General features: G+C 35.5%; 2 protein-coding genes across 8 annotated transcripts in view; one reads left to right on the top strand and one right to left on the bottom strand.

The window, feature by feature from the left end:
• Nucleotides 1–172: 172 nt before the first annotated feature.
• On the bottom strand, nucleotides 173–27,066 carry LOC116303254 (uncharacterized). 3 transcript variants are annotated; one of them, XM_089037223.1, is made up of 5 exons: nucleotides 24,316–24,362; nucleotides 19,651–19,791; nucleotides 18,326–18,408; nucleotides 1,746–1,956; nucleotides 173–554 (listed from the first exon to the last, which is right to left on the bottom strand). In XM_089037223.1, exons 1-4 carry the CDS (start codon nucleotides 24,345–24,347, stop codon nucleotides 1,802–1,804), a joined length of 411 nt encoding a protein of 136 aa, XP_088893349.1. In that variant the 5' UTR covers nucleotides 24,348–24,362; the 3' UTR covers nucleotides 173–554; nucleotides 1,746–1,801. The 3 variants fall into 3 exon arrangements, 2 of the variants coding, with proteins under 2 accessions (XP_088893349.1, XP_088893350.1); XR_016121191.1 differs by lacking the exons at nucleotides 18,326–18,408; nucleotides 24,316–24,362 and adding an exon at nucleotides 27,052–27,066; XM_089037224.1 differs by lacking the exons at nucleotides 173–554; nucleotides 1,746–1,956; nucleotides 18,326–18,408 and adding an exon at nucleotides 18,592–18,973 and having other exon boundaries at nucleotides 24,316–24,449.
• The window catches only part of LOC116299870 (uncharacterized), a 48,138-nt gene continuing 30,935 nt past the window's right edge, over nucleotides 10,540–27,742 (top strand). For 2 of the 5 annotated variants that reach the window (XM_089037220.1, XM_089037218.1), the window contains exons 1-3: nucleotides 15,753–16,068; nucleotides 21,368–21,397; nucleotides 22,443–22,516. In XM_089037220.1, coding sequence (XP_088893346.1) covers nucleotides 15,963–16,068; nucleotides 21,368–21,397; nucleotides 22,443–22,516 — 210 coding nt within the window. In that variant the 5' untranslated portion in view covers nucleotides 15,753–15,962. Of the gene's footprint in view, nucleotides 10,559–15,752; nucleotides 16,069–20,635; nucleotides 20,997–21,367; nucleotides 21,398–22,442; nucleotides 22,517–27,742 lie in introns of those variants that run through there. The other 3 variants (XM_089037221.1, XM_089037219.1, XM_089037222.1) reach the window with 3 other exon arrangements.

The following is a 27,742-nucleotide window of genomic DNA, read 5'->3' as shown; positions in this document are numbered from 1 at the left end:
TAAAGAAGTAAACAATTGTACTTAAGAAAATTATTTCTCAATTATTTATTTCTCTTTTTTTCTTTTCCTTTCTTATTTCAATTTCACAGTTTGGGCTTCCTGTGACCTCAACCCTTGGTGACCTGGTAATAAAATAAACCCCAAAATAAACGAGGATAAAAATGAAAGTTGCTTTTGTTTTTGACGTTTTTTATTTAATTAATATTCGACACTAGTGCTTGAATTAACTCGCAATGTCTGATAATATTAGTGAACATTTATCACAATTATTTCTTAGATATTTATCTAAGCTTCTTATGTTAGCCCTGATTTGACTTGTTCAGCGACCGCCATTTAATAGTAGGGGCAGACCCACTTACACGGATAGCCGTAGACACACTTCAGGTAGCAATAGCCACAGACGTACTTTTTCTTGTGAAGGTAGTCGCAGCAAAGCTTGAAGCATTTATGCACTTTCTTTTTGTACTTGACTATGCTGTAAACACACTTCTTGTAACAACGTCGTCTTTTGTAGTACTTAACACAATACACTGGCCTCTTCTTGGATCCTGGGTCTGAAAGAAATAAGAAGGGGGGGGGGGGGGGGGAGGAGAAATTAAGTCGTTGTTATAGTATTTGTAACTTACGATAAGGTTGAACTTCCACATTGGCTTGTCATTTACGCAACAATGACACTCTCTGATTGATCAGTAAAGACCACTTCTCCCGGGTGGGGGGGGGGGGGGGGTACTCCCTTTGTTTTCTCTTTCTAGTAAAGGCGTTTCACTCTATCAGTGAAATGAAATTTTGAAAAAATTGAAGTTACCAACTAAAAAAACCTGATAAATTTTTTTTTCAGAATATAGTTACAATACCAGTATAGTCGCTTCAGAATATTGATAATTCGCCGCTATTTTTAGTCAAGTGAAGCACACTCTCCCTTTAGTTAAATCTCATTCGACAAACCCATCTGCAAAACTTACAGCCCATGAAGTAAAACACATAGTAGAAAAGTTTAAAAGTTTTCAAAATCTACGACGGCGACGTCAACTTACTCTCCTTTACAGCCGTTCTTAGTGTTAGTCCGAACGCTTAACCCTACCTAGTGGGGAGGGATTCTCGAACCGACAGTAAGACCCGGGTGGGGGGGGGGGGGGGGGTACTCCCCTATATTTGCTATACGTGTATGTGCCGCCCTATAGGGTATGGTTTTTCGGCTTTTGGGTCTGGGGTAGGGTATCATTTTTTTGACATTTTGTCTGGGATAGGGTATCATTTTAGTCTGGGATAGGGTTAACGATTTGGTCATTTTTGTCTCGCGAATAGGCTACGCTTTCTGCTTGCACAAAAACAATAAAAACTTTAGTAAATATTAATTGCAATCTGTTGAAAAACCGTCTTTTCCGTCTTTTAGTCTGGGATAGGGTGTACAATTCTTAGTTCTAGTCTGGGGTAGGGTATGTAAAATCAAAATTTTAGGTCTGGGATAGGGTCAGGGTTTTGAGGTCCTGGCGGCACTCCCCTACCCAAGTTGGGGTGGTAGTACCCCCCCCCCCCCCCCCCACGGGCAGTAAGATCGACTTTGAAGACGCGAATCCCCGAATGAACTACGAATAATTTCTCGTGTAAACCCTGAAAAAAACCGCGAAGATCGAAAAATTGATTGTAATTAAATAAACATTATTTAGTATTATCATTAAAACAAATCATTAATAGTATAAAAATCTATAAACACTTATTTGATTTGATAAACCGCGACATCTTACCAGCAGCTAACGCCTCGTCAGAGTCCTGCAAGTCAGTTGAGTCCACTTCAGGTTGATCATTCTCTGCTGGCAGGGCTCCAGCCAAAACGATCAAACCAACAAGAAGAAGAAAGGCAAGCTTGATAGACATCTTTACTGCTTGTGTTTGGTGCTTCAAATAACTCACAAAAAAACTTGTTTCGAGCTGCTTTTATAGCCAGCTTGTTTACCACTGAAACTCAGCGAAATCAAAAATAACTCGATTATATCTTATATTGGATTCACAACTAATTTTGAACAGATTCAGTTGTCAAGTTATAAATACTATGTTTTGCATGAAATTCCATTTTCTGCAAACACTTGGCGTTAAAATAGACGTAGCATTTATTGGACTGAAGAGCGCTGCCATTTCTATGACTACTTTTTGAAAATAGACTTTACATAGAAACTGAACTTTTTTTCCTCAGAAACAACCTCACGGCAGGTTGCAGTACCTTCCTACGTACCTAAAATTCATTGAGTCACTATAATCAACTTAGTGTTTACAGACTTAATTGTATCATCACTCTATAATCCCAAATAAGCATTTATTGTATCATTTTCAATTTCTCTTTCAAAGGATTAATTTGGATGGTTTCCATTCGCATTCTTTCGAGGGAAAAACTATAACTTATGTAATCAGTCTAATAAAGTAGTATAGCAATAGGACTACATGTTTGTCCAATTTGGAAATAATTGAATTCAAAAAATTCCTCTGACTGCCAAATTGGTCTCAACCTATCGGCCTCTTCCAATTTTGTCAGTCCTCGGAATTTTTTTCATCCATTTTTTTCCAAATTGGACACTGGCATGTAGTCCTAATACTTATATTAATTGGGTGTGAGCAAAAGCTAAGAGGTAATGCTTGGCTATAAGCGTGGGAAGAGAGGGGAGGGGAGGGTAGGGAATGGGATGGAGAAATTCTTTCGATTAAAGATCCCGACGTGATGTGTCTGGTAAGATTTCTTTGATTTCAAAAAGGAAATTATTTAGTTGTACCTATCATTTTCTCGTAACATTTCATTTTATTATATACTTAGGATAATAGTACGTGCGCGCTGATTGGTCGAAAACTGTGCTTTATTAGTAAACGGGGCACAGTGCTGACGTCATACGCGCACGCGAAGTGCTGCTAGATCCTGCAACCGTTTTTCTTTTTGCGTAAATAAATTCAATACCGAAATAAAATTAGTAACTTTATAATAAAACGAATAAAAAGTTTTTTTTCCGTGCTCCGTTCAGTAAGCACTCAAGAATTGTTTGAAGCACTCGTCTACGGCTCGTGCTTCTTCTTACGCTCCTTTTGTGCCTACGTCACTTATTGAGCCCCGTTTACACTGGCCATTTTTGCGTCGATTTTTGCTGCGATTTTTGTGGCAATTTTCGGAAATATGAAATATTTTGTCTCTTCATTCAAAAGAGACATTCGTCTAGGAAAATCTTGGTATCCTGAAAAAAACTTTACAAGTAAATTCTTTACCATTATTTGTTATGGACAAAATTGCAAAGAAATCGCAGCAAAAATCGCCGCAAAAATCACTAGTGTAAATGGGGCTTTACTGAACGGAGCACGGAAAAACTGTTTTATTTGTTATATATATTGTGAAATATGTTTCAGTTCCGCGCGCGAACTGGCTGGCTACCGTGTATTATGAGAAGACAGCCAGACATGTTGGGAGCTGTAGAGCACTTGAAAAGCAAGATAAACCCTCTTGTGCTCTACAGCTAGCTCTCAGCGTGTTTTTATCACATTACAGTGACCAACAACCTCAGTAGTGGTAGCCCGTTCAACACGTCTAGTCCGATATTAATTTGCATACATTCCTAAACCCTACCTTTTAGTTGTTGTCAAGGTATAGTTTGTTCTCGCAAGTTTATATTTTCCTCATACTTGAACTGAGCATGGTTACCATGGGGACAACTCTTTTTCGAAAAATAGACTTTCTAGAAACTTTTTTCGTCAACTAAAGTATCTCTTTTATAGAAATCAGCTAGTAAGTCGAAACGTGCTGTACTATTTTAGTGTATGGATGTTTGGGTGTGGACGAGCCGGGCAATGCTGATAACAGTTCGAGGAGAGGATGGATAGAGTGGAGAGGAGGAGAGGGAGGGGAGGGAGGGGAGACGAAATTTCCTTCATTTAAACGAAGTGATGTGCCTGCAGGCCCGATTTCCTTATTGGTTCCCAACGAGAACTTCTTTTTTAACCGCGACAACATTTTCTCAACACATTTATCGATAGTTCGATTGCCTTAGTAATCACATTCATTGATTTGCAGATATTATTTTGCAGGCGTAGCTCAGTTGGTTAGTGCGCGACCTTCAAAGCTTGAGGTCCACGTTTCGATCCTTAGGATCTCCACATCTGTTTCGACTTCTCTCTAATCCGTGTAGCTTCAGCTTTAAATACTCTTAAAACAGAGCACTGATGGAGAGAGGGGGTAAAGTGCGCACCGTCGGCTTCCATTGATAGCAGTTGAATTTCAACTGAAGGAACTAACGACGTTAAATATAGGTACTTTACTTTACTTTTACTTTTATTCCCCTAAGGGAATGTAAGTTTTTTATTGGGGGAGGGCTGAGGCTCCAGAGGGTAATTTTGAACCTTGTGGAGGGTCGAACCTTTTTATTTGTTACCTAAAAGCTGTTTTCTTGTTTTCCTTGTTTGACTTGATAGGAGAGTCATGAATTTCTTACTGAGTGAAAGGGAAGTTTAATTGACGTTTACTAAGAACTCCCATGTCTCCAACCCTCTAACAGAAAAAAGAGGCTTTCCTTAATCCCCCTGAACTTTAAAAAAGGAAAATAAAAGCAGCAGTTCCGCGTTTCTTCCAAATATAGCAGTTTATTATTATCATCATTAATAAACGTGTTTTAATCCGGCTATCAGAAGGAGACCAACGCAAAGAATTAAAATCAGCAAAAATACTTATATATCAGTATATATATTCATATTTATATATATCAATTAAAAAACAGTGATCCTGATCTCATATTGATGACATAAATTTTCTTCCAAAACTTTTATCAAGATTATCATTGAACTTCTATATAATTCCATTTCTGGAGAAATTTGTTCAAAGAAGGCAGGGTTATAATGTGTAGCCTTCCAGGAAAGGCCCATTGTTGTCGTCTGTTTTTGTTGAGTTTTTTCACTTAAGTGGGTTTTGTTTATTTTGTTTTCGATAGTATGATCTGTTACAGCACACTCACAGACATTATACCTACACGTCCATCCTTTACTTTTGATCCCTGATCCCATTATAATCAGTGTACGACACCCCTTTCCTTCAATCATCATCTACCAATATCTGGTTGGCTCAGCTGGTAGTGGTAGTGGTAGTGGTAGTGGTAGTGGTAGTGGTAGTGGTAGTGGTAGTGCATGGTAGTGGTAGTGGTGGTGGTAGTGGCAGTGGTAGTGCTAGTGCTAGTGCTAGTGTTAGTGCTAGTGGTAGTGGCAGTGGTAGTGGTAGTAAAAGTGGTAAATCCTTCCCTTCTCCTCCCTTCCTCTCCCATTCCCATAGGCTGTTCACAGGCTAACTAATCTAAGTATTGAGTGTCCTTATTACCTCGTGCAAGCGATACCAGTAAACAAAGGAACGATAATCAAGCGAGTGATACCACGTACCTGAAACCCATTGCGCCTTACATTCAGTTATTCTATTCGAATCCTCCTACCAAATTTCATCTTCCTATTCACTTCCGGCCAATCAAATTCAGATCAAAAAAGGAAATAAGAAAATAATTTCCGAACTGTCCTATCTTCAGGACTTGAATAAGAGCTAATATTTGCCTAGTTCTTGTCATTTACAGTCTGATTTTATTGACTAAGCCTTTTTTAATCGTGTAGAGAGCGAAGAACTAGTATAATGGAATACGGCACTGGAGCAATATTGATGCACTAATAAAAGAGCTTTAAAGAAAGCCATTGCATTTTTTATCGTTATGACTTAAAAAACTGTCGGAACTGCTAGAAAGGAACTGCAGACATATCAGAGATACCTAGTGCTATGTTATTAAATGAATAAACCTGGCTTGGTCATGAGGAAACTACAATAACGATTGCGAATATTCAAGGTTAGTACATTTACAAAGAGCAATTAATTATAATTCCTTACGAATAGATGTCAAATGTGGTTCGTAATTTGGCAAAGCTACAAAACGTTTGACGTAAACTTTCTTGAAAAAATCAAATGAACCCGAAGCAAATGTTTGGCGCTGGCCTAAGTGTTTTGTTTTTGATTTAGTTTGTCATTATCTTGTGAAAAGAACTTGAAAGTATTAATTTTAATATTCAGTATTTTTGGGTTTCCTCTCATCAGCTCAACACGATGACACCTGCACAGGAAATCACTGACAAAAATAAGCCTATATGTTCGGTGAACCTTTAGGTTTTGATTTAACAATCAAATCTCTTACGGGAAGAGCTGTGATTCTTTATGCTTGAATACAATTTTGTGGTTTGAATTTCACTGAGATAACTTTGAGTCCAATGTTTAACCTCGGTGCTGGAATTCAGAATTAAGTAAGGAGAAATAGTACGTGCAGTAAAAGATATTCCTATTCCAATATCTACCAAAATCTTACACCAAAATGCAAAACTCATTGTCATAAAGATTGAAACATCCCTGTAGGTGGTGGTTTAACGTGACCGAATACAAAACTCGCTATCAGACCTTCGTATTAGCGATTGTTACTGTTTTCTACAGATTGAAATTCAAGAAATGCTATCTCTTGACAACTGAGGGCAAAAATGGAGCTTATTCTTGCAATTTCTCTTGGATTTGTCGAGGAAGTTTATCTACGAATCTGCACAAGTAAGTACAAATTTGATTTGTTTTACGTTTTCGTAAGTTTTCTATGTACGAATAGTGTGTATTTTCGTCGATAGCTACGGAAAAAAGAAAACAAGAAATCATAAAATTAAATTGCCTAGAACCGTGTTACTATTATCCATAGCAAATTAAGCAATGGCTGAAAATGATAAGCACTGATTAAAGAAAATCGTAATTGCTTATTATGGTCGTTGCAGAGCACTGCTGCCTTCCCTATCAGGTAAATGATAACAGGAAAAAAACAATAATAAGATACGTATACGAATTTTTAAAATAAAAACAAGTCGTCACACACGTTCTGTGTTCTCTTTTAATTTCAAACATTACTTAGTTATAGAACGATATAGACCGCTTCAAACTGATTTTAAGTTGAATTTAAGCTTAGATATAGCTCGTGCCAAGAATGTCTTTTTTCAATTTTTCACTATTTAAAAAAAAAAAAAAAAATTTAATTAGTGTGTTGTCATCTCGAGTTTGTCGAAAATCCGAGTTCAAGGAAACTAGAAAAAAGACTTTAAAACAGGCTTCATAGGATTCACGATCTTAAGAGGATTTATTTTTTTCTGTTATAATCTTTTTCTTATTTGTAATTATTCATAGTGGGGTTCATAGTATAAAAAGCCATGGTTACTTCATTTGACATTCAGCTAGTGTTTTACTTCCGTCAGCACTGAGCTTTAATTTACTCTTCTCACACTCCTCTTGAGTTCCTTTTTCAAAAATCTTCTTTTACAGTTTCGAAAATAAGGACTCATTCAGTTTATGCTTTTAAATTTTTTTCGATATATTGATAAGGCAGTGAACGACTTTTATATTACAGTTTTTCGCGAATACTACATGCATTACGACGAAGAATATTGACATGATCATAATAGCGCAGCGCAACCGTGACTTCATAAAAACGAAGACAAAGGCGAAATTCGGAAAAACGAACTTACAAATTTACTTTCAGCAGATAATTTTCACAGCCGATCGCAGTTGATCTTAGTTTACATGGGTTATTATTGTAACTTTAAGTAAAAATGATAAAATTGGTTCGTATAATCCTCGTAGCGGTTAAACAGAATGCAATGTTTGTCCGAATCTTTAAGCTATTTTTAGAATCAGTGAGCTGCGCTATTTTATTTTCACTTATCGGCAGTTCATAAAGAACACCTATTTGTATGGTATATTGCGATAACGATTATGCATCCTTCCATTTTCCAGCTCAGTTCTGTCTTTCTGTATAACGAAAGACTGATAGTCACTGACGTAGATCTTGATTTCAATTTTGTGGCGTAAAAAATAGGTGTTTCTAACTTCTTATGTCATGCGCAAAAAATATCAAAACATTAGTTTTGCATTGGTTACTTTGTGCTCGTGTTTTAACATTAAAATGACAAATCTCTTAGCTGTTTGCATTGTAAAAATTATATTGTTGACACAAAGTGCTTTGCATCCTTCTCGCAAACTCGGCAAGTAATCATTCTTTTTTCATATCTCTTGCTGAAGAAAATTGATGTCTGCTGGCAATACATATGCCGCCCTGGCATGCAATAACATGCATGCTTTATTATTACAAATATGCTGATAATAATGATGATGTTGATGATGATAATGACAGTATTGATAGTAGAGTGCATACCATATATCCGTGAAAATCTTTGTAAGAAATTGCACAAATTAGTAACTGAGTTCATTGGACCTCAGTAGATCTACGAAACTTTGAACTAATTTTCACAATATAACCATATAATCCGTGAAATAGCACAATAACTAAATAGCACTAAATGCATCTATTTCTTTTGTTTTCTATTGTTTCGCTAGAACTATTTCACGGATGTATATGGTGTGCGCTCTATTCATCAGTAAAACTGTGAGATAAACTGTGAAAAATACATGGCACGGTCGTGACCACTGATGACAGTAACGTGACCAATGTACCCTTTTCGAGTTCCAAATTACCGCTGTGTTTCTCGATTACAGACTCATTTACTCAGACTAAGCCTCGAATCAGTGTCTAATTACTCGCAAATACCAATGGTAAAGTAAAGAATGCACAAGTTCAACAATACGAACACTTTGAAACTTGACGGACCTTGACTGGAAAACGTGTACATTCTTCACAAAATCGAGGCTAAGCCTGAGCAAATGAGTCTGTAATCAAGGAACACAGCGGGTAATTTGGAACTCGAAAAGGGTCTATTGGGTTTGATGGGTCTATTGGGTGTGCATGAGCTATGATTGGTTTGTGCCGTATGCTGTGACGATCCGTAGTCATACAATAACTTTTTTATTATATTAATGTAGTATTGAGGATGAGGATGAGGATGAGGATGAGGATGAGGATGAGGATGAGGATGAGGATGAGGATGAGGATGAGGATGAGGATGAGGATGAGGATGACGATGAGGATGACGATGACGATGACGATGAGGATGACGATGACGATGACGATGACGATGACGATGACGATGACGATGACGATGACGATGACGATGACGATGACGATGACGATGACGATGACGATGACGATGACGATGACGATGACGATGACGATGACGATGACGATGACGATGACGATGACGATGGTGCCGTCTGCTGGAGCCGAAGGCGGAGGTGGATAAAACGGCCGAGGTCTTGATAATTTACGATATCATGCGAAAACCGAATACAATAATCGTTTTAGGATTTTGTAAAAAGAATAAAGATTTAATTTTGCTTTTGAAAATTATGGCAAAATGTATTTCAATCTCTGCCGTGACCTTGAGTGAACTTGACTGATGATAATGGTAATATCTGAAGGAAAACCTAAAGATAACACATTCATTATGTCAATGTTCACACGATATCATGCCGTATTGGTTGAAGGCGCTCTGCCAAGAAGCGGGATAGTGAGTATATTGTATAATAATCATTATCATGATAAATAGATTATAAATAATTGGCTTTTAACAGTGCATTTCCACAGAGTGGCTCTTCAACTCCTGATTTCCAATTGGAACTGATCTAGAATTTGATTCTGTTGCCGAGGGATGAAAACCGGAAAGCCATGAGAAAAACCCTCGAGGCACAGCAATTCCACTCACATACGACGCCGACTGTCTGGGAATAACGTATGTATGAAGTAGGATATCTAGATAAGGTCCATACTGAAGGAGGAAATTAATTTTCCTACTTCAGTATAAAAGTGTTAAGTACTGTGCGACTGCGGATGTTATAGTTCATGGCTTTAAAACTTTTCCATTTTGAAAAAAAAAATTATAAGAAAATCAGTTAAAAAAAGGGTTGAAACGGTTGCAGAAAGTGATAAACTTTCACATTTTATACAGTGACACTGATGATGGTCAAAATGAATATTGCACCATGCTAACTATAGCTATTAATATTTACGAAAACTTCCTTTCCTGATTCCATGGATACGATAGTGAAACACGACGGCAGATTTTGAAAACTAAATGGGTTTCCAAGCCGCCGGTGATCCGACCATCTTCCGACCAAAGAGCTAACATAATAACTTTTGCAGACCGCAACACGACTGCTGTGGTTTGTTGAAAGCAAAGAAAATACGCAGGTGCAACTCACGAACATATGTTTATTTAGAAAACTATTCACGGTTTGAGGATTTATCGATCGATCGTCTGAATTTTCGTCATTTCCGGGATTTGCTAAAATTTTCGCGAAAATGATCTTCGCCACCAGTAATCTTCCAGACAACCAATTTTAGGAGCTCAAAAATACGTTTTTTGGCTATTACAGTATTGAGTTTTTAGATGCAAATATACATTTCTAATTTATAAGAGGAATATTTGATCGTTTTTCTCGTGAATACCGTACTCGGAAGTAAACCATACCACGGAATCGCTGATATATTTTACAAGAAAATCTTTGTACTTGGTGACGGACGAAGTGAAGCTCAATCCTACTGCTAACGACTTCCTTGGATGTGCTTTATTGATATTTATTTAGTTGGTTGTTGGGGTGAGTATTGGCTTTTGAATTTGTGGAATACTGTGTCATTGTTGTCGATATTTTTATGCGTAAGAATGAGTATCTAAGCTTATATTCATAATTACAAAGTTCCGCTGAAAACCACATCGTTATGATGAAGAGAGTGTTTTATTCAATCAGTTTATCAGATAAGGAGCTTTTCAGTGTTGAGCCTCAATGGTAATACTATCTTCAGTACATCTAAAGTCCGGATTTCCTCTCATTTTACGTTATTCTTACTTTCTTTGTAATTAGCTTGCAGAAATATCTCGAGTAGCTGAAGCTTGAATCATTTTTTAAAAGACTTCGTCACAACATCTATAAACTTAAAAAATATAATTTTTGTTTTTTTTTAAGCGATAAAATAAATATTTATCACCAATCTTGGCGAAATGCAATTTATTTTCGAAAATATTTTCGACCTTAGGGCCAGTTATAATGGTTTTCATTAGGATTAATATAATAATCTCTATATTTTTGAAGAATCAAATTTTCCTCTGAGGCAGATCCCAACGCAACTCAATTAGATAAATCTTTTGAAAAAATTATACACGAAAAACAAAAATTTGAAAACCAAATTCGATTTGTGTCTCAGAGGCGAGCTATAGAAATGTCAAAAGATAATGAGCTTTGAGCGGAATGAATGGTCAATGAGGATTGAGAGGAAATATCCTATACTACAAATACCTCCCAGGATGACGTCACTCTTTTTTACCGGCTGGTGTTTGTTTCTTCGTTCCCAGGGCCTGCGTTTCTTTTGGTCTGCGGAAGTTTCTGATCTCACTTGGCAGCCATTTTGACTGGATTAATAGCTTTTCCCACGCATAGTCTCACATTTAGGTGCTTGAGAGTAAACTTATGCGGGTTAAACGAAGGTTTTATTTACATGACAATAAATATGGCCGCCGTGTAAGGCCCATACAAGTAGTCAGTGGACATAGCTATTTTTGGCGTTTTTTCATTGCGATATTTTAAAAACATTACAATAATTGAGACAGTGGCAGCTGGATTCGGTCATCTCCGGAGGACCGAATGGAACCTGGGCTTGGAACGGACAGGGCTGAAAAACAGCACGCAGGCGCCAAAATGTCCAATAAAGTAAACGTGGTCACTAAAAAATTTCGCATTTCAAACGAAAATTGCTCAAGGGCTTCAGGGACTGAAGTGTTTTAAAACAAAAAATAGAAAAGTTTTACGTACAATGAAAATAAACCGTGCTTAGGTATTACTTATTAGATTTTACTAGTAATACAAGATCGGAGTCCCCGATTACAAAGCCCGCGCTCCATTTGGTCTCCGCAAGTTTAACTCTTCTCCGCATTTCACCGAGAACCGCCTCTGTTTGTTGGGTTTAGGCTGAGACTTCAAATCAGGAAACCACAACGGCGGAAAGTGAATTAAAATGAAGTGTTTTAAGCCAGAAGTGACGTCATGTTGGATGACAACAAATACGTCATCATGACTAAATACTTAGGTCAGGGAAACTGAATAGCGAAACCTTGAGAGAAGAAAGCGAGCTGGCTATCATTTTGACCTAAACTCGATCCATTCTACCTGTGATGACGGACTTTCTGCTCCGGCCAAAAAAAAAAAAAAAAAAAAAAAACCCACTTAAATTGCTTCATTATTCGCAGAGCGAGCCCAAAACTAATTCTTTTGATTCGACTGACGGAAGAGTTTCTACACAGGATTCTTAGAGGAAAAAACATCGAGTTCGTTATTTATTACACAACTTCTCGCACGTCATGGCTCACTTACAAAAATCCTTCAAATGCTGATAAACCCTAAAAAACTCTTAGGTTGATTGGAATTAGAGTTAGTAGAAGCCAGGCAGTCTTGTTTACTCAGAATCTCCAGTATTTTCCGCTTCTATCAGCCTTAACGGAAAATTTAAACTTTGGAATTTTATCACTTTCACCGCCTCTCACCACGGCTACCCTACCTTTTAATTCGATTCTCACACCCTTCCTCACACGTGGGTAGAATCAGCTCGTTGGTTCTCTTCTATCCTTCGAAGGGTTTTTCCTTCGGTCCTCTATTTTTCCTTCCTCCGCGGAAGAAAAGGAAAACGTAATTACTTCTAATGTAAACTCCAATTTGATCTGGAGTCAACACAGGTAGCCCAAGCTTGGCTTCTCTGGTGTCATGTTATAAGGAAATGTATGGGGGTTCTTCAAAAATTTCAATAAAATCATTGAAACGTGAAATAAAGCCTCCAAATTTTACCTGATCGTTGAAAAAAGCACTTCTTTTGGCTCTGTGTGGTTATTTTTGAATTTAGCCCATTTTTCGGATTCTTTTCCCCACCAGTAAGAAATAAGAGAAGGTTGGAGACTCGAGATCCCAACAGCGTACCATCACGAGTCTTTAAAACCTTGTACGTCTTCAAATTTTCTTTCTTACTGGTGGGGGAAAAAATCCCCAAAACGGGTTAATCGCAAAAAATAAACCACACAGAGCGAAAGAAGTGCTATTTTTCAATGATCAGGTAAAATTTGGAGGCTCTATTTCACGTTTCAGTGATTTTATTGAAATTTTTGAAGAATCCTCATACATTTCCTTATAAGACTTATAACATGACACCAGAGAAACCAAGCATGGGTTACCTGTGGAGTCAAGCATTGCCTCCCTTCCCTACGCCACTGACGTCCATGGTCTCATGAGCATGAGAGACCGACTCCCTTTGATATCGGAAAAATATTACAATGCACAGCAGTATTCAGAAATGAGCCCAGCCGAGGCAAATTTGTCTCCATCCTTTAATAAACAAATTTCAGCTAAACTTCACCGCCTGCTTGAAGACATGAGCCAATAAATAAATAAGATATCCGTTCATAGTTGTGCATGTTTTTTACAGTTTTAAAAGTTTTCGAAAAGATTGGTTATTTTATTGTTGGACTCCATTTCTATCGCGAATTTTAAACTAATAGAACTGATGTTCTAAGGCAATTTAGCAGTGATTACGGAAGCTTCTAGAATGTTCCCACTTGACGTGGGCGTGCGCGGGAGAAACAGAAATGACTGTGACTTAAAATAGGAAGAATTGTAAACAGCTATAAAAAGAATATTGGCTATTAATAGAATCCCTAAGACTCGAGATCCAAAATTAGACTAAAAATAAATTGGTTTGAAAGATCCTCGCAAGGCACGCTGTGCCCAAAAACGTGACATTTTGATTATTTTATTGTTATGCTAAGTCTTGGAGGCTAAGCTAAGGCTAGGACTTGAAATGTGAATGTGATGAGAAATTTTGTGAAGCTTGTTTGTTTTTCGCGATATTAATCTTCTTAACACAAAAGTACGTGGCTAGTACGGTTTTGCAAGTCTGTAAAAATGACGTATTTTGCAGCTCTTTTCAATCAGACTTGCGACCCCAAGGCAACAGCTTTATACAAATCTTTAATTGACGTCTAATTTGATTGTACTCTCTGGGACTGAACTCCATTTTGCAGTCCTTTTCCATCAGACTTGCAGCGACCCCAAGACAAGAGCTTTATTGAAATCTTTGATTGACATTTAATCTGATTGTTCTCAGAAAGACCACATCGTTGTTTGTATGACTTTAAAAAGCGGACCAGTACGATTACATAGCAATAGAAGTAATGTGTGCGTGAGAAGTCTTGCTTTTATACACCCCTTTTTTTGTTATTTCTCATCGCAACAACCATATGCACGTACAGTACTCGTAAACATTGTTTGTACATGGAATTGGCGCAGCACGTTGCTTGCAAAGATGTTTTCCTCATCACGTGACATCATAATTTCCTTCTTCCCTTTCACTTCTCCCTCCATCACCACCTCCTCGTTTTCACTGCCACACTCCCTAACATTTACTTTTACTTTTTCCTCTTCATCCCTTGTTTCTAAGCCTGTGTCTTCCTCCACATTTGTTTCCCACATTTGCTTTGATCTCTATCAGTCTCTGTCACTGTATATCCTTCAACATTCTTCACCATATCTTTCCTTCAACTTTTCCTTTCTTTTTAAATGTCCCCGATTAGTGCGCTACTTGTGGTATACTAGAAGTTTGTCGACACGTTAATAAAGTTTATGTATGTGACTTGCCCACTTCCAAAATATTGGATTGGACATCAGTCCTCCTTTCTTACTTTCGCAAACAAAGATTCATTTGGATATTACATTTGAAGTAGCCAAGCTCTGGTTTTGTCGACCATATCATCTATCAACTATGATCAGATGTTTGACGAAACTGCTTGAAGCTGACGGAGAACGCAGCACAAACCTTAGCCGACTTGAGTCAGTTATCAAACGTTCCATCATTGAAAAGTTCGGAGCGTTTGAATCTACTTAAAAAAACCGTCAAGCCATCTTATACTTTTGTCTTGGTATCACAGCATCTCCAAGATAACAGCTAAAGATGTCACGTTTGTAAGCTAGCTATCAGTCGAGTTCAAGGTACCTGTCTTTTGGCTATTAACCCCTATTGATATTACATAGCGAGAGGTCGCTGTTCGTGAGAATGAAACTGAAAACTAGTCTTTTATCTTGATCAGGGCACACTCGGTTTAATTTCCTATCTAAAGTAAATTATTGTAATCGCATTGACGGATGAAAATGGTCGAAACTATGGTAACACGAGCACCCGTCAGGAGGACTTGTTTTGCGCGCATGCGCACGTTTAGTCGTCTTTGGAATAAAAAGTTTCAGGTTGCATAAATCACCCATAAATCGTTATGTAATATAAACACAGTGGATCATTAGAATTTCCATTTTTAAACTCATGTTCGCCAATCTAGTGGCACGTACATCAGGTTTGTCCATCTACAAGGTTATGCAACAACAACTAAAATTAGAAATCAAGCAGACATTATACGGGTTTAATGGGTAAAAGAAAAAATCTAATTGATTAGTCCAGTATCAGTCTCTTGTCTCGTGACTCTGCTCTGTTGTGATGCATTAGGTCAACATGCCAAACCTCACCACAATAAAAAACAGTACAGTTATTGTACACCCCTCGATCCTTGGGCCTTTTATCGATCGATATTTCAAACAATATAGTACAAAGAGCGTAGGATGGTATTTTTGAGGTTATGATGGTACAGAGTTCGTACGAACCGGATATACTTCATCAATTATCTGAAGTCACAGTTTAGTAAAGTGTTAGTCATGCGAGACGAGCCCATTTCCTAACCCCTATATACGGCTAATCTGTTATTACCCACCCATGCACGTATCAAATACTTTGGCATATCTCATTACGGTACTATAGCTCCCTCTACAGAGTTTACAGTTTTGTGCAGTTCATTTGCTTCAAATATTTCAAGACGGCGTCCCGATCTCCAATGCTTTTGATCTTAAAAATACTTTTGGAATTAAGGGATTTGGCGATCAATGATTACGTAGATCTTGGTATCTAAGGAATCACATATTTGACATGAAGATGGTGATGTTTGGAAGCGAGCAAAATAACGACGAATTCACAGAAATTATTATAAGCATCGACAAAATTGAGGACGAGAAAAGTATCCCCACTTTGACAGGTAAATTATACTTTCAAGCAGATAAGCCGTCGATTTAAGCAAACTATTTAATGTCTTCTTAAACTTTATTGTTTATTTGATAAAGTGTCTAATAGCCTAAAATAATTCGCGCGCACTCGATTCTTAACTTATGAAGTGATATTCATGAATTGATAAAAGTTAGATCTTACCAATTTCTATTTTAGATGTGATATTTCATTTATTTATTGAGTGTGTAGAGGATAATTCGTAGGGATGTAATCTAGGTGAACTTGTGTTGGTCGTTTGCCTGTCACTCGTGGCTAATTACAAGTCGTTTGTAAAGATGATTCATTAGAGTCACAAATGATTTAACGTAATTTGTTAGTAAGAATCTATTCAAGTACATAATATTGAGAGCTCCGTCTAAACGTGAATGAGGTCATGATAATTTTCACGAGACAATTCTTAGAAATTATAGTTTAGATTACAAATAAATAAGGCGTTCCAGTATAATGTATGAAAAGTATTCTGTAAACAATCATCTTAGCTCGGAAACCGTCCTTAACTTGAGAATATTTCTCAGAATGTTCATATATATATGTGTGTATATATACCATTATATATATATATATATATGTACATATATATATGAACATTCTGGAAAAATATATATGTATATATATATATATATTTGAGCATTAAGGATGAGAAGAGACTGTAGCATTTCAGTTCTTGACCCTTTGCTAATTAATTATTTCTTCAAAAATTCCTTCAGTCTTTAGTTGTTTCTTGAAAATATTTTTAAACATAGATGTGAAAATTACTTACATAGTTATTTTAGTTTTCGAGTTAAGAATTATTTTGTACGAAGCTTCATTATCATTTAAATCATCATCAACATCATCATCATCATTATCATCATCATCATCACCATCATCATCATCATTATCATTATCATTATCATTATCATTATCATTATCCTCATCATTATCATTATCATCATCATCATCATCACCATCATCATCATTATCATTATCATCATCATCATCATCATCATCATCATCTCATCATTATCATTATCATCATCATTATCATCATCAATATCATTATCATTATCAATATCATCATCATTATCATTATCAATATCACTATCATTATCATTATCACTATCATTATCATTATCATTATCATTATTCCGCCATTTTAAAAAAAACTTGTCAACATGGTCATAAATCTGCATTTCAATTTCATTTTCTAGAAAAACAGTTCGGGACACCCCGGCGTTAGACTTTCCAGTTTTCCCCTCAACTTCGGAATGGCTAAAATCTCCATGGGGATTTTCTTTTATCTATCCATCCCTATAGGTCAATCTTTTTATTATCAGTACTCCCTATTTCTAATTTATTTTAGAGTCGCATATTCCTTCGCATGTTAACTTTGCACCTTTGTAGTGAATTTGCTGAGGCACCATGCACTTTGAATACGAAAAATTATCGGGTTATTGCATGCAATTTTGTCTGACTTGATTGCTTGATTTACCACCTGGACACTGGTTAACATTGGAAAGACCCCCTGTTTTTACACAGTTTTTTTGTTTATCTAACATATATTGCAAGCCCCCCCCCCCCCCCTTCAAGAATATTTTCCACTGCCTTGTACCCAGCTCACTAACCTAGTACAAACACACAGGACTTTCGGTACTGATTGAGTAATTATGATTTTTTTTACTTGGCCTCCCACGATTTTTCACTTTATTCAAACCTTACCGCGTTGGATTTTCTTAGGTGCACAATCGGAGTGGTACAAAAAATAAATGCATTTCTCATTTTTGGGCCTTTATTCCTTATGGTCTCCTCCAAGGCTGGGACTTGGAATATCACTCGCACTGGTTTCTGATTGGTCTTTTGTTTAACCAATCAGAAACGTTAATGTTACCTTTCCGTTATGATGTTTTTAGAAAGTCAATTCTGATTGGCTAAAGAACGATCCTGAAATAATTCTAGCCTTCCTCGTAGCTTGATTCATAGTGTCAGTGCCAGGTCCTCGCTGTAAGTAGAGGCATCAAGACTCGAAAAAGGAAACGGTTGAATTTACCCAGAGTCCTTCGTTTCTAGGCGTAGCCAGACCAAAAGCAATGCAGCCGTTTCTCGGAAGAATTATACGAGAAAAAATTCTGAATCCTGCCCAACCCTATTTTTCCCCTTGAAAAAAGCTTTAGAAAAAATCCCTATCATGTAATCAATTTATGAAACCATAAAAACTCTAGCCATGTGAAATTATAGACAGACTTACTGACCAACATTTGAGATAATTTCTACACTTCCTCTTCGCTGATTGGTCGAGACAGGACGACTTTGATAGACTGATAGAATGGTAGTTCTAAGAGCAAAGGGAAGCAATCTCGATTGAGTATTGTTTTTGGCATGGCTTTAGTTATTAAGCTCTAAATTTAAACCATGAAATATCTAAAATTAAAACAGAATGTCGTGTGGAATCGCTTACTTTACATTACATACATGCAGCTTAATACTATGTCAGGACTGTAAGATTAATTAAGGGACGTTGTGAAAAGGACTAAATCGACCAATAGCGTGTGGAATCGCTTATTTTACATTACATACATGCAGCTTAATACTATGTCAGGAGTAAGATTAATTCATGGACGTTGAGAAAAGGACTAAATCGACCAACAGCGACAAAGCCTTAGCCTTTTTACACAGTGACCCAACACTCAGAGCAAATATTTTCCAACTGTTCTAGATTTTTCTAAAAGTACACATTATAAATTTTTAATGATCGAGGTAGATTGCATAGAAATTTTATATCGACAACACCATCAGTGCTAATATGATGACTCTCGCCGAAAGGTTCAAAGGATCTTTACTGCATTCCCTCAAGAAATCTCTCCACTTTTCACATCTTACCAAAGCAGTGGATAAACTTGCTGAAAGTAAGTTCAATATTCGAATTGCATTAATCAGTATTGATTCTACAATCGATAGGCTTTAAAAAAAAAACAGTATCTGGTACCTAAAATGCATGAATATTTGAATATTCACGCTATGTTACTTTTCGGATATCAGATTTGAGTCTGCTTTTTAATTACTATGTATAGCTTTAGCTGTAGGTAGACTGAAAAAATACCATTATATTTGCACTGGTCATGGATATGGTAAGCTATTGTTTTTTTGAAATATGAAGACACATGGACAGTGATCAAGGAACGATAGTGAAAGACAGACGTACGGATGCTACGCTAGCCGAGTTTATGCTGCTATGGATTTGCCCCCTGTTAGCTCGGAAGTTGTTTAATTTTGTGGAATTACGTAAAATATTATTACATTCCTGCGTGCTTGTTTGTATGTTTTTTAGATATCTTTTCAATATCTTTAGATCGTATTACAACTGAGGATTTTCCAGCATTTTTTTGTTGACTGTTCTTTGATTGATAAAGCAGTTCATTAGAGTGGGCTCAGTGCATGTTGTATGTCCAATAAAACTAAAGATAAAAGCACGAAACAGTACACTTTTCCTGAGGGGCAGGGTTTCCGAGGGGGGGAAGGGGAGGGGGTGGGCATTTTACTTGTCGAGGAAATATGATTAACCTTTCATATTTCTTACCTTAAGGTCTTGGAAGACCGGAAGCACTTTCCGTAATCTTGAAAGAAGAGGGCATTGAGATCACTGACAAAACAATCATCTACTTCCTCTTCCCCAGGCCCCCAGGAATCATACAAACTAACTCGTCTCCAGCCTTTATGTCTATAAATAAATAGTAATAAATATTAAACTTTAAGAAGGTAACAGTAGGCACTGATAAACTAAAAAGTTCTTGTACTCTCAAAATAACGATCAACTGAAGAACCATATAGAAAGAAAGTGTTTTCTTAAATGTAGTTTAATTGACGACTGGACTTGAATGAAAAATGTACTCAACACACACGATGACGATAACAAATATACCAACAGTGTCGCTAAAATAATAGCAAACAATGTTTTTGTATCATAACTATAGAATTGGAATGTACTATATCAAGGAGGCAAACTAACGTCACGGCGTTGCGTCCTTTTGTGATTCTAGGCCTTGAAGTGCCTATGACGTCACAGGCTGTGTTGACATTCCTGACTTTACGTTTGATTCTAACTGACACTAATTAGGGAATAATAGTACTTATAAATAGCAGTTTATATTACATATCTTAATTATGTGCAGTTGGATTAAGAATTTTTTCAAAAATTTCATAGAATAAAGAGAATATGACTGAGCTCCAGGAGCGCGATGATTCAGAAGAGAATGAATTGATATGCAAATTTGGTACACAACACCCGGGACACAACAGTACAAATGCCTTATGTAGCTAAACATTGTCTCAAACAATGTTTGCAGCCTATATTTATCTTATGTCTGCTCCTATTCTGCCTATGCCATTTTAAGATAGTAAGCTGTATAAAATCCACAATCTTGGCAACAAAGCTTAATGAAGTCCAACAACGAGCTCAAACGAAAATAAACTTCAAATCGTTGTCTTGTGATTGGCTGTCTGTTTATGCATCTGATTATTTTGGCTTCGAGCGTGACGTCACGGCCGGTTTCGATCACGCTTCGTAAATCGAGTCGCTTCGGCGTTAATAGCAAGTTTACTATAATATTCTTCTTATCTAAATGCCTTAGAAATTAAGCTGGGGACCGTGTTACCAGGAAATAGCTCCTGGAATTTCTGTTTCAATGGCTTTATATTGGTTAGGCCTTGGTTTGGAAGCATTAGCGAGTTCTTTATCAACAAGGATCTAAACTATATTCAAGAGTAGCGATTGTTTTGAAGTGGTGTCCAAATCCAAGTCCTGTTTTGAGGCTCTTCTCGTTGTTTGAGATACAAGGAAAACTCGTTTGTTTTACAACAATTGTGGAATGAAATCAAGTTCGAAGCTTCCAGATTATTCGTACTCGTAAAATATGCCCGAAGTTGGTGAGTTTGGACCTGAAGAGAATCATGATTCTCTGCTGAACTTGAACGGCTTCGAAAAAAGTAGTTCAAACTATACTTACACAGGTCCCACGGTCTATATTCTCGTGTTACTAAAAATGTAATACAACTCTATCTCTCAATCTGATTTATGTGTTAGTCAAGTTCTAAGTGCATTCTACTAGAAGTGTTTTGGCTTCCGGGCGAATTACATAAAGCATTTTTGATCAAAGCTTCCTTCCATTTTTGACGACTGTACCTGTGTGGTAAAAGTGTTCGCCAATCGTATGTCTTGTAGACTCTTCTTTCATCAATTTTAATTTGTTTATCCGCGGAAGATAGTTGCTAACACACCGTTTCTTCTCTTATTTCAGGACGTGATGATGTTGATCAGGAATACGAAGGTAAAATATTCTATTTTCTCACGAACTTCTTGATTTATTTATTTTTAGTTTAGTTTCTTATGGGATTTCGTGTAACTCAGCCAAAAACGACCTCTCGTCCGTACGTACACTAAACAATTCTCTTACTTTAATTGTTTAAGACATCCAAACGGTGTCCACTTCACGAGGTACAGATTAACTAGCAGAAATAATCATAGCTCGTCTCATAAAGCGAATCAAATTTTATTGATTTCCTTTTTTGCGTTAGTAAAGCAATATTCTATAAGCCTCTCGTCGTCTGTATGCAAATCATGGGAATCAACTGAACCTTATCAATATCAAAAATGTATTCCAATGCGTTTAAACTTCGTCTGTATTTTTTTCAATTCTCTCTACGTTTATCCCTTCTATTAAAAAGCCCTTCTTGAGAATATTATGTGGTGTGATCTTATTTTATTACCGTGGGAAAGTGTTGAAAGAAGTTCGACATGCGTAGAAAAGCGAAACTCGTCAAAAATCTAGAACAAAAAATTAAAATATGACAACACAACGTCCTTCTTCGAACCGGCTCTTTAACTACCGAAACTAGAGTTTAAGAAATACTGATTGAACAGTATAATGTGGTGTTATTGATTTGGTGGCAATGATGTGTGTAATATGTTTTTATTTGAGCTATTCTTTCGAAACATCAAAACTATTCGAACGTGTAGTCCACCGCATTTGAGCAAAGTAAAACGCTATAAAAAATATTGAATTTACTTTTTTAAATTATTTTCTAACTGTTTACTATAAAGAGTTTTGGTCTTAAATGCTCAATAGTGTGGCCCTTCGCCAAGATCTTTGAAAATGGGTTAAAAAATCATGTGAGGAAAATTTCGACTTTATGTCTGTTTTTGGTATGGTAAATCACATCTTTCTTTCTTGCATCGAACTGAAAACATAAATTTCCTTTTCTATATATTTTATGAACGTTCGTAAAAGTGAGGAATATACATGTGTTACGATTAAAAATTTCTTGTATCGTTGTTACCATTTTAGAAAAAAATATTTGCTATTCCAATTTCAGGTGATACTGTTCGCCTTTGCGATGGAAAACTTTGCAATTCGAGCGTCCAAATAAAAAGAAGCGTGGCTGTTAAGGTAAGAAAAATAAGTGTTAAAAATATGATTCCTTAGCATGCTTTCATTATCAAATATATTGGTGTTAACATATACTTTATGCTCAAGTCAAACCCTCTAACTGAAAACAAAAACAAAATACAAACAAATATTTACCCTGTAGAATGGAATTCTTGTTGTTTATGATTGGTTTATTATTTTAACGATCATTTTGTTGCATTGTTGACTGTCTATTATCAAATAAATTTAACTGGTAAACGCCTTATTCTTCAAACTCTAAGTACAAACACTCAATCAAACTATAAAGTATGAATTTGGTACTTTGTTCTATATAGGAAACAAAAAAAATCTTCAGATAAATCTTAAAACATCAGAGAGAGTTTTGAGCTTATACAGTAACTGGATGAATTTCCACAAAATTTGGATGCAATAACGGTAATAGGTATAAAATATATATTCAGCAAAAAGAAAAAAAATCGAAAATTCTTTATTACTTGGGTTAATTTAATGAGTACTTTAAGAGGATAATTGGAAAAGAATGAACTTTATTTTATCATTTAAAGTTAATTGAAGTCGAATAATCATTTATATATTTTACCAAAACGATTCTCTTAATGTACCATTATTTGCCTCTCTAGCCAAATAATGCATCAAAACTCATTATTATTCTGTGTTAATCTAAGGTCAAACACCACCATAAGAACTCTTTTTAATAATCAATAAGGTATCATTTAATCTAAGCTATGTTGAAATATTCCATTAATTATCCTCACTTATGAAATTATATGTGAAGGATGAGGCATACCTAAAGCTGGTTATCAGCAGAGACTGGCAGGATAATTTGGACTGATTGCATTTTGATATATTTGACACCAGTCTGAGCTTTGTTTGAATATTACATTGTCATGTGCTTTTGAGGTTAAGGATATTGTCCAGATGGAAAAATTACTTCTATATATAGTGTGATTTTCCGAATCTAACTTAGCCTAAGTGTATGTGAAGATATCATGTGTCTGAGTGTATTTGGAAAAAAAAACGCTGCTATAATGCATATTATAGTGTCTTAATTCCAGTGTACTAATACTTCAGGTTGGCTGCACATAAACAACTGTACATCGTAGCTAGAATCTGTACCAGCTTACTTACAGTGTGGCAACATTATCTAGGCCACCCAAACTAAATTTTAAATCAAATTCACAAATCACATTATTAGTACTGAGTTTAAATTGTTTTCTTGTTCACTCCTGATCATACAAACACAAAATAATAAAATATATGCTTTTAAGGGAAAAATATGAGAATTTGTGCAGATTCTATTGTTTAAATACTCTATCGTGATTGGCTAATTTTAATGAAAATTTGTCTGGGTGGCCTTGGTTGTTGAATATATAAAATCTTAAAAACTGATCATGACCTACATGTAAATTTAACTTTTACAACAACACCTATACTACATATCTAATACATTATAATCACCCTACCAAAAAGCCTAGTTTCAACCTACATGTACATATTAAGCAGATAATAATCAGATCAAACTAGGAACCTACAGTATGATCCTATTAAAAACCCACACTTGGTCTATATTTAACAATTATTCACCTCTGGCTGAGTGATTATTATTGGTGGAATATTTACCGAGCTGCAAGTCTTCAAGCAACAAGGTAAAAATTCACCATAATTACTGAGCCTGAGGGGAATGACTGTTTTAGTATAATTTTAGAATATCAGAGAAAATTCCAAATTCAGAATAAAGAAGTTTTAGTATTTATACTTCTGCTCTGGCAAACTTTAGAAAACATGACATAATCACCACTAACCTCCTAATCACCACTCGAGCAGTGATTTTCATCTCAGTCCGAATCACTGGTTGCTTGACCAATCACGCCAGCTCCGCCAAACTCTACATTCAAGTCTAAGATTATACTAAGAATTCATAGTATTCCTTACGTGTACACTAAATAAAACGCATTAAATACACAAAATATTAATACTACTGCTACCTGTACATTATTTACTGTTTATAACTCCTTATTTAACATTTAAAAAAGTCAGACTCCTAGTTGACGGAGTATATACGTCAGCAATTGTTTCTGTTTTAAAAAAAAGTCACTTAAACTTAAAACAATTAATGAACTATGTAATCAAGTTATTTTGTTTTTCTGGTAAGCTTTTGATTGCCATTGTTATTGTTATTGAACAAGCTAAGGATTAGAGGTGATAGAGATGTCTGTCTTTACAAATTCAAGTTTCACAAATATTCTGTTTACACTGAAATATACCCACTATAGAAAGAACCCTATAGAAATATATATGTGTTTATTAAATTTGGGGGTCAATTCGAAAATTTTAATTGAACCAGGATTTCATGGTTTTAGTATAATTTTTGGAGGTCTATTCTACAGACTGTACTTCATTAATATGTGTCCTAAGATAGGAAAAAGGAATGGCTATAGAAATTATAGAAATTAGATAAGTTATGAGAATATATACTCAGAATATTTTTAGATAAATACATTTCACAAGGTACAGGTACGTGACTGGATTTAACAATGTTATTCTATAGTTTATTATTTACTGTAGATAACAGCAGGGCATCTATTATATCAATTTGGTTGAATTCATTACTGGACCCTTTTTCAATCACTGCATTGTTCCTATCAAATGTCAACATTTAGAGTTTTACTAATTGTGTTAGGATGGTATTGTTATTGTCTGTTTGATAATGGAAGTACCAAAAAAAGTTTGAAAGGGAAGAAAATTAAACCAAAAATTTGTTGAAAAATGAAAAAACCCCGTAAATTTAATTCAATGATTTTTGATATTTTGCCTTCAAAAACATTTTTTTAATCAATTATTCCTAGTTTTCCCCTGAATCTTATTTTCTTACATGTACAGTGTACATATGAATTAAAAACCCTACTAGTGGAGTTCAATGTTTATTTGTAGGTATGTAGAGAAAGTGAGAAAATAGAGTGGAGTTAGGGTCATCAGTAAAAACTGGAATTTGTGTCGAGGATCAAGCCTTGTTATTTTGAAGAAAAAGCTGTTTCCTTGTTGACTCAATTAATAGGAGGGTCATGAATTACTGTGTGAAATGAGGGCTACGTACAACGACCATTAAAAAAAGTTTACTGTGAATCCCCCAGCCCACCCCCCCCCCCCCCCCCATAAAAAATTGTACCTTAATTCCCTAAAGTAACTAAGCACAATTCTCTTGCTTAAACTGATGCCATGATCGATTTTCTTCTAATTTTTTAAAACTTCATAAAAACCCTGTCAGGACTACTCTCTGACTATACTAGTTCATGACCTTCTCTCATTATTTTAAATCTTAATGAAAATGCCTTAATTGTGTATAAATATTTGATAGCCACACACATACCATTTTACAAACTAAATATATAAATAATTAATATTATTATGCAGTAATACAATAAACACAATGAATTTGATTGGGAAGAACAAACGTTTTTTTTATAACTATAACATTTTAACCAACAAAATAACTGCATTTACTTTACATTCAAAATAACAAAACCGTGAACACCTAAATCATGTCTGGAATATATGTTAAACATTGTGTTCTGACCAATCACATGCAACAGTTAACAAGAAATGAACTCATTCTTGCTTGCGATTGGTCAGAACACCATATTTAACATCCCAGGCATACTTTAGGTGTTCACAGCTTTCTTAGTTTGACTATAATTTTCCTGTTTTTAGAGAGGGCTAATATAATATAATTGCTGGGCTTCACTTGACTTCATTTCCTGTCTCCTACAGAACAATCATGTAGAATCAACTGAATTATGAGTTTTCAATCAAATTCTTTCTGGCTGACAGCACATAGCGGTCAGTGTTTGACCACCATTCAGAGGAGATAATGATTCAGAGATTTTTATCAGCTGATTGAAGCCCAGCAATAATAGGGAGAAACATGTTGTTCAAGCGTGCAGTATTTCATGCCATTCCTGACAAGATATCTGCATGTGCATAAATTCTATAACCGTAATTGGTTATGACTACACGAGAGAAAAAAACTTGTTTGGGTCTTTTTTGAAATTAACTGTTGTTATTTAAATGAGTGAAATGGATGAATATAAAAATGAATGAATAAATGAATAAACGAATGAATGGCTGTCTGCCAACAAGGCATGGATGTTAGGATGGCTAAGAAAAAGGATGGAAGGAAACTCAGAAAAAAAATTGTATTAAAAATGAATGAAAGAATAAAATTAATAAAGAATATGAAGATTAGAATGAAAAAATGAGCGACTGAATTAATGAATAAAAGAAATAAAAGAAAGAATAAATACATAAAAAGAAAATAATTAAATATTTTAGTCTAATAATTGAAGATGAAGGAAAAATTTAATACTCCTTATCTTGATAATCTATCAGTATACAATTTGATATTCACTTTATAGAATGAAAAGAATGCCGTGTTATTGATGTGTGATAACGATTAATGGATATGTTTGATGTCCTCCTCCAGTAACGTTAGATAGCTGTAATGTAGTTTCAAGTAAGGCGTGTTGATAAATAAATGATACCTTGTTGAGGTCCAAGATTTTGCTGTTCTGGAGTATCATCAGAGATAAAAAAAATTGCTATGAATCAGCAAAAACTCAAACTATTATAGCAATTAATTGGTATTTTAATGTGCTTTAAATACGTGACTGGTCTTTGAGAGTACCGTCTGAGGTTGGGTTTATGGAGATAACATCAATGGATGCAATGTAAACAGATTGTACTGTATTTTAAGTCAAGTTTAACTTCACATATTTTTTACATGTGAAAATTTCTAAAAAAATTGAAGAGTTATTTTATGCATTTCTTGTAATTAACACTATGTAACAGGTGTTATCAAGCTTGTCCTAAATATTACTGATGTTGAAATTAAAAGTTTTATGTTGAATGTTTTGTTTTTTGAGTGTCTTTCTGAAGATCTTCAATTTAAACTCATAAGAAATATTAGATAGGAAATTCAGAATAGTCAGATCACCACATTTATTATCACTATTATATTAGAGAAACAAAACAAGTTGTTAATAAAGTCTATAAGATTTGCTTGCTTGACATTGGGAATAATAGGCTTAAAGGGAGATTATGTTAATAAAAACCACTTTGAGAGTGTGTTTAATGGTATCAATTTACAGAGTCATGCTTACAAAAACATTAGACTGCACAATTTATGGTGTGTTTATTTTTTTTTTCTCCACATTTATTTTTATGCTAAGAAGA

The sequence above is a fragment of the Actinia tenebrosa genome, unplaced genomic scaffold, assembly GCF_029948245.1.
Source record: "Actinia tenebrosa isolate PJP-AT-01 unplaced genomic scaffold, QUT_ActTen_1.0 PGA_scaffold4__44_contigs__length_22323623, whole genome shotgun sequence".
Taxonomy (NCBI): domain Eukaryota; kingdom Metazoa; phylum Cnidaria; class Anthozoa; order Actiniaria; family Actiniidae; genus Actinia; species Actinia tenebrosa.
Note: the sequence above shows the minus strand (reverse complement) of the source record. Positions and strands in the feature narration are given on the sequence as shown.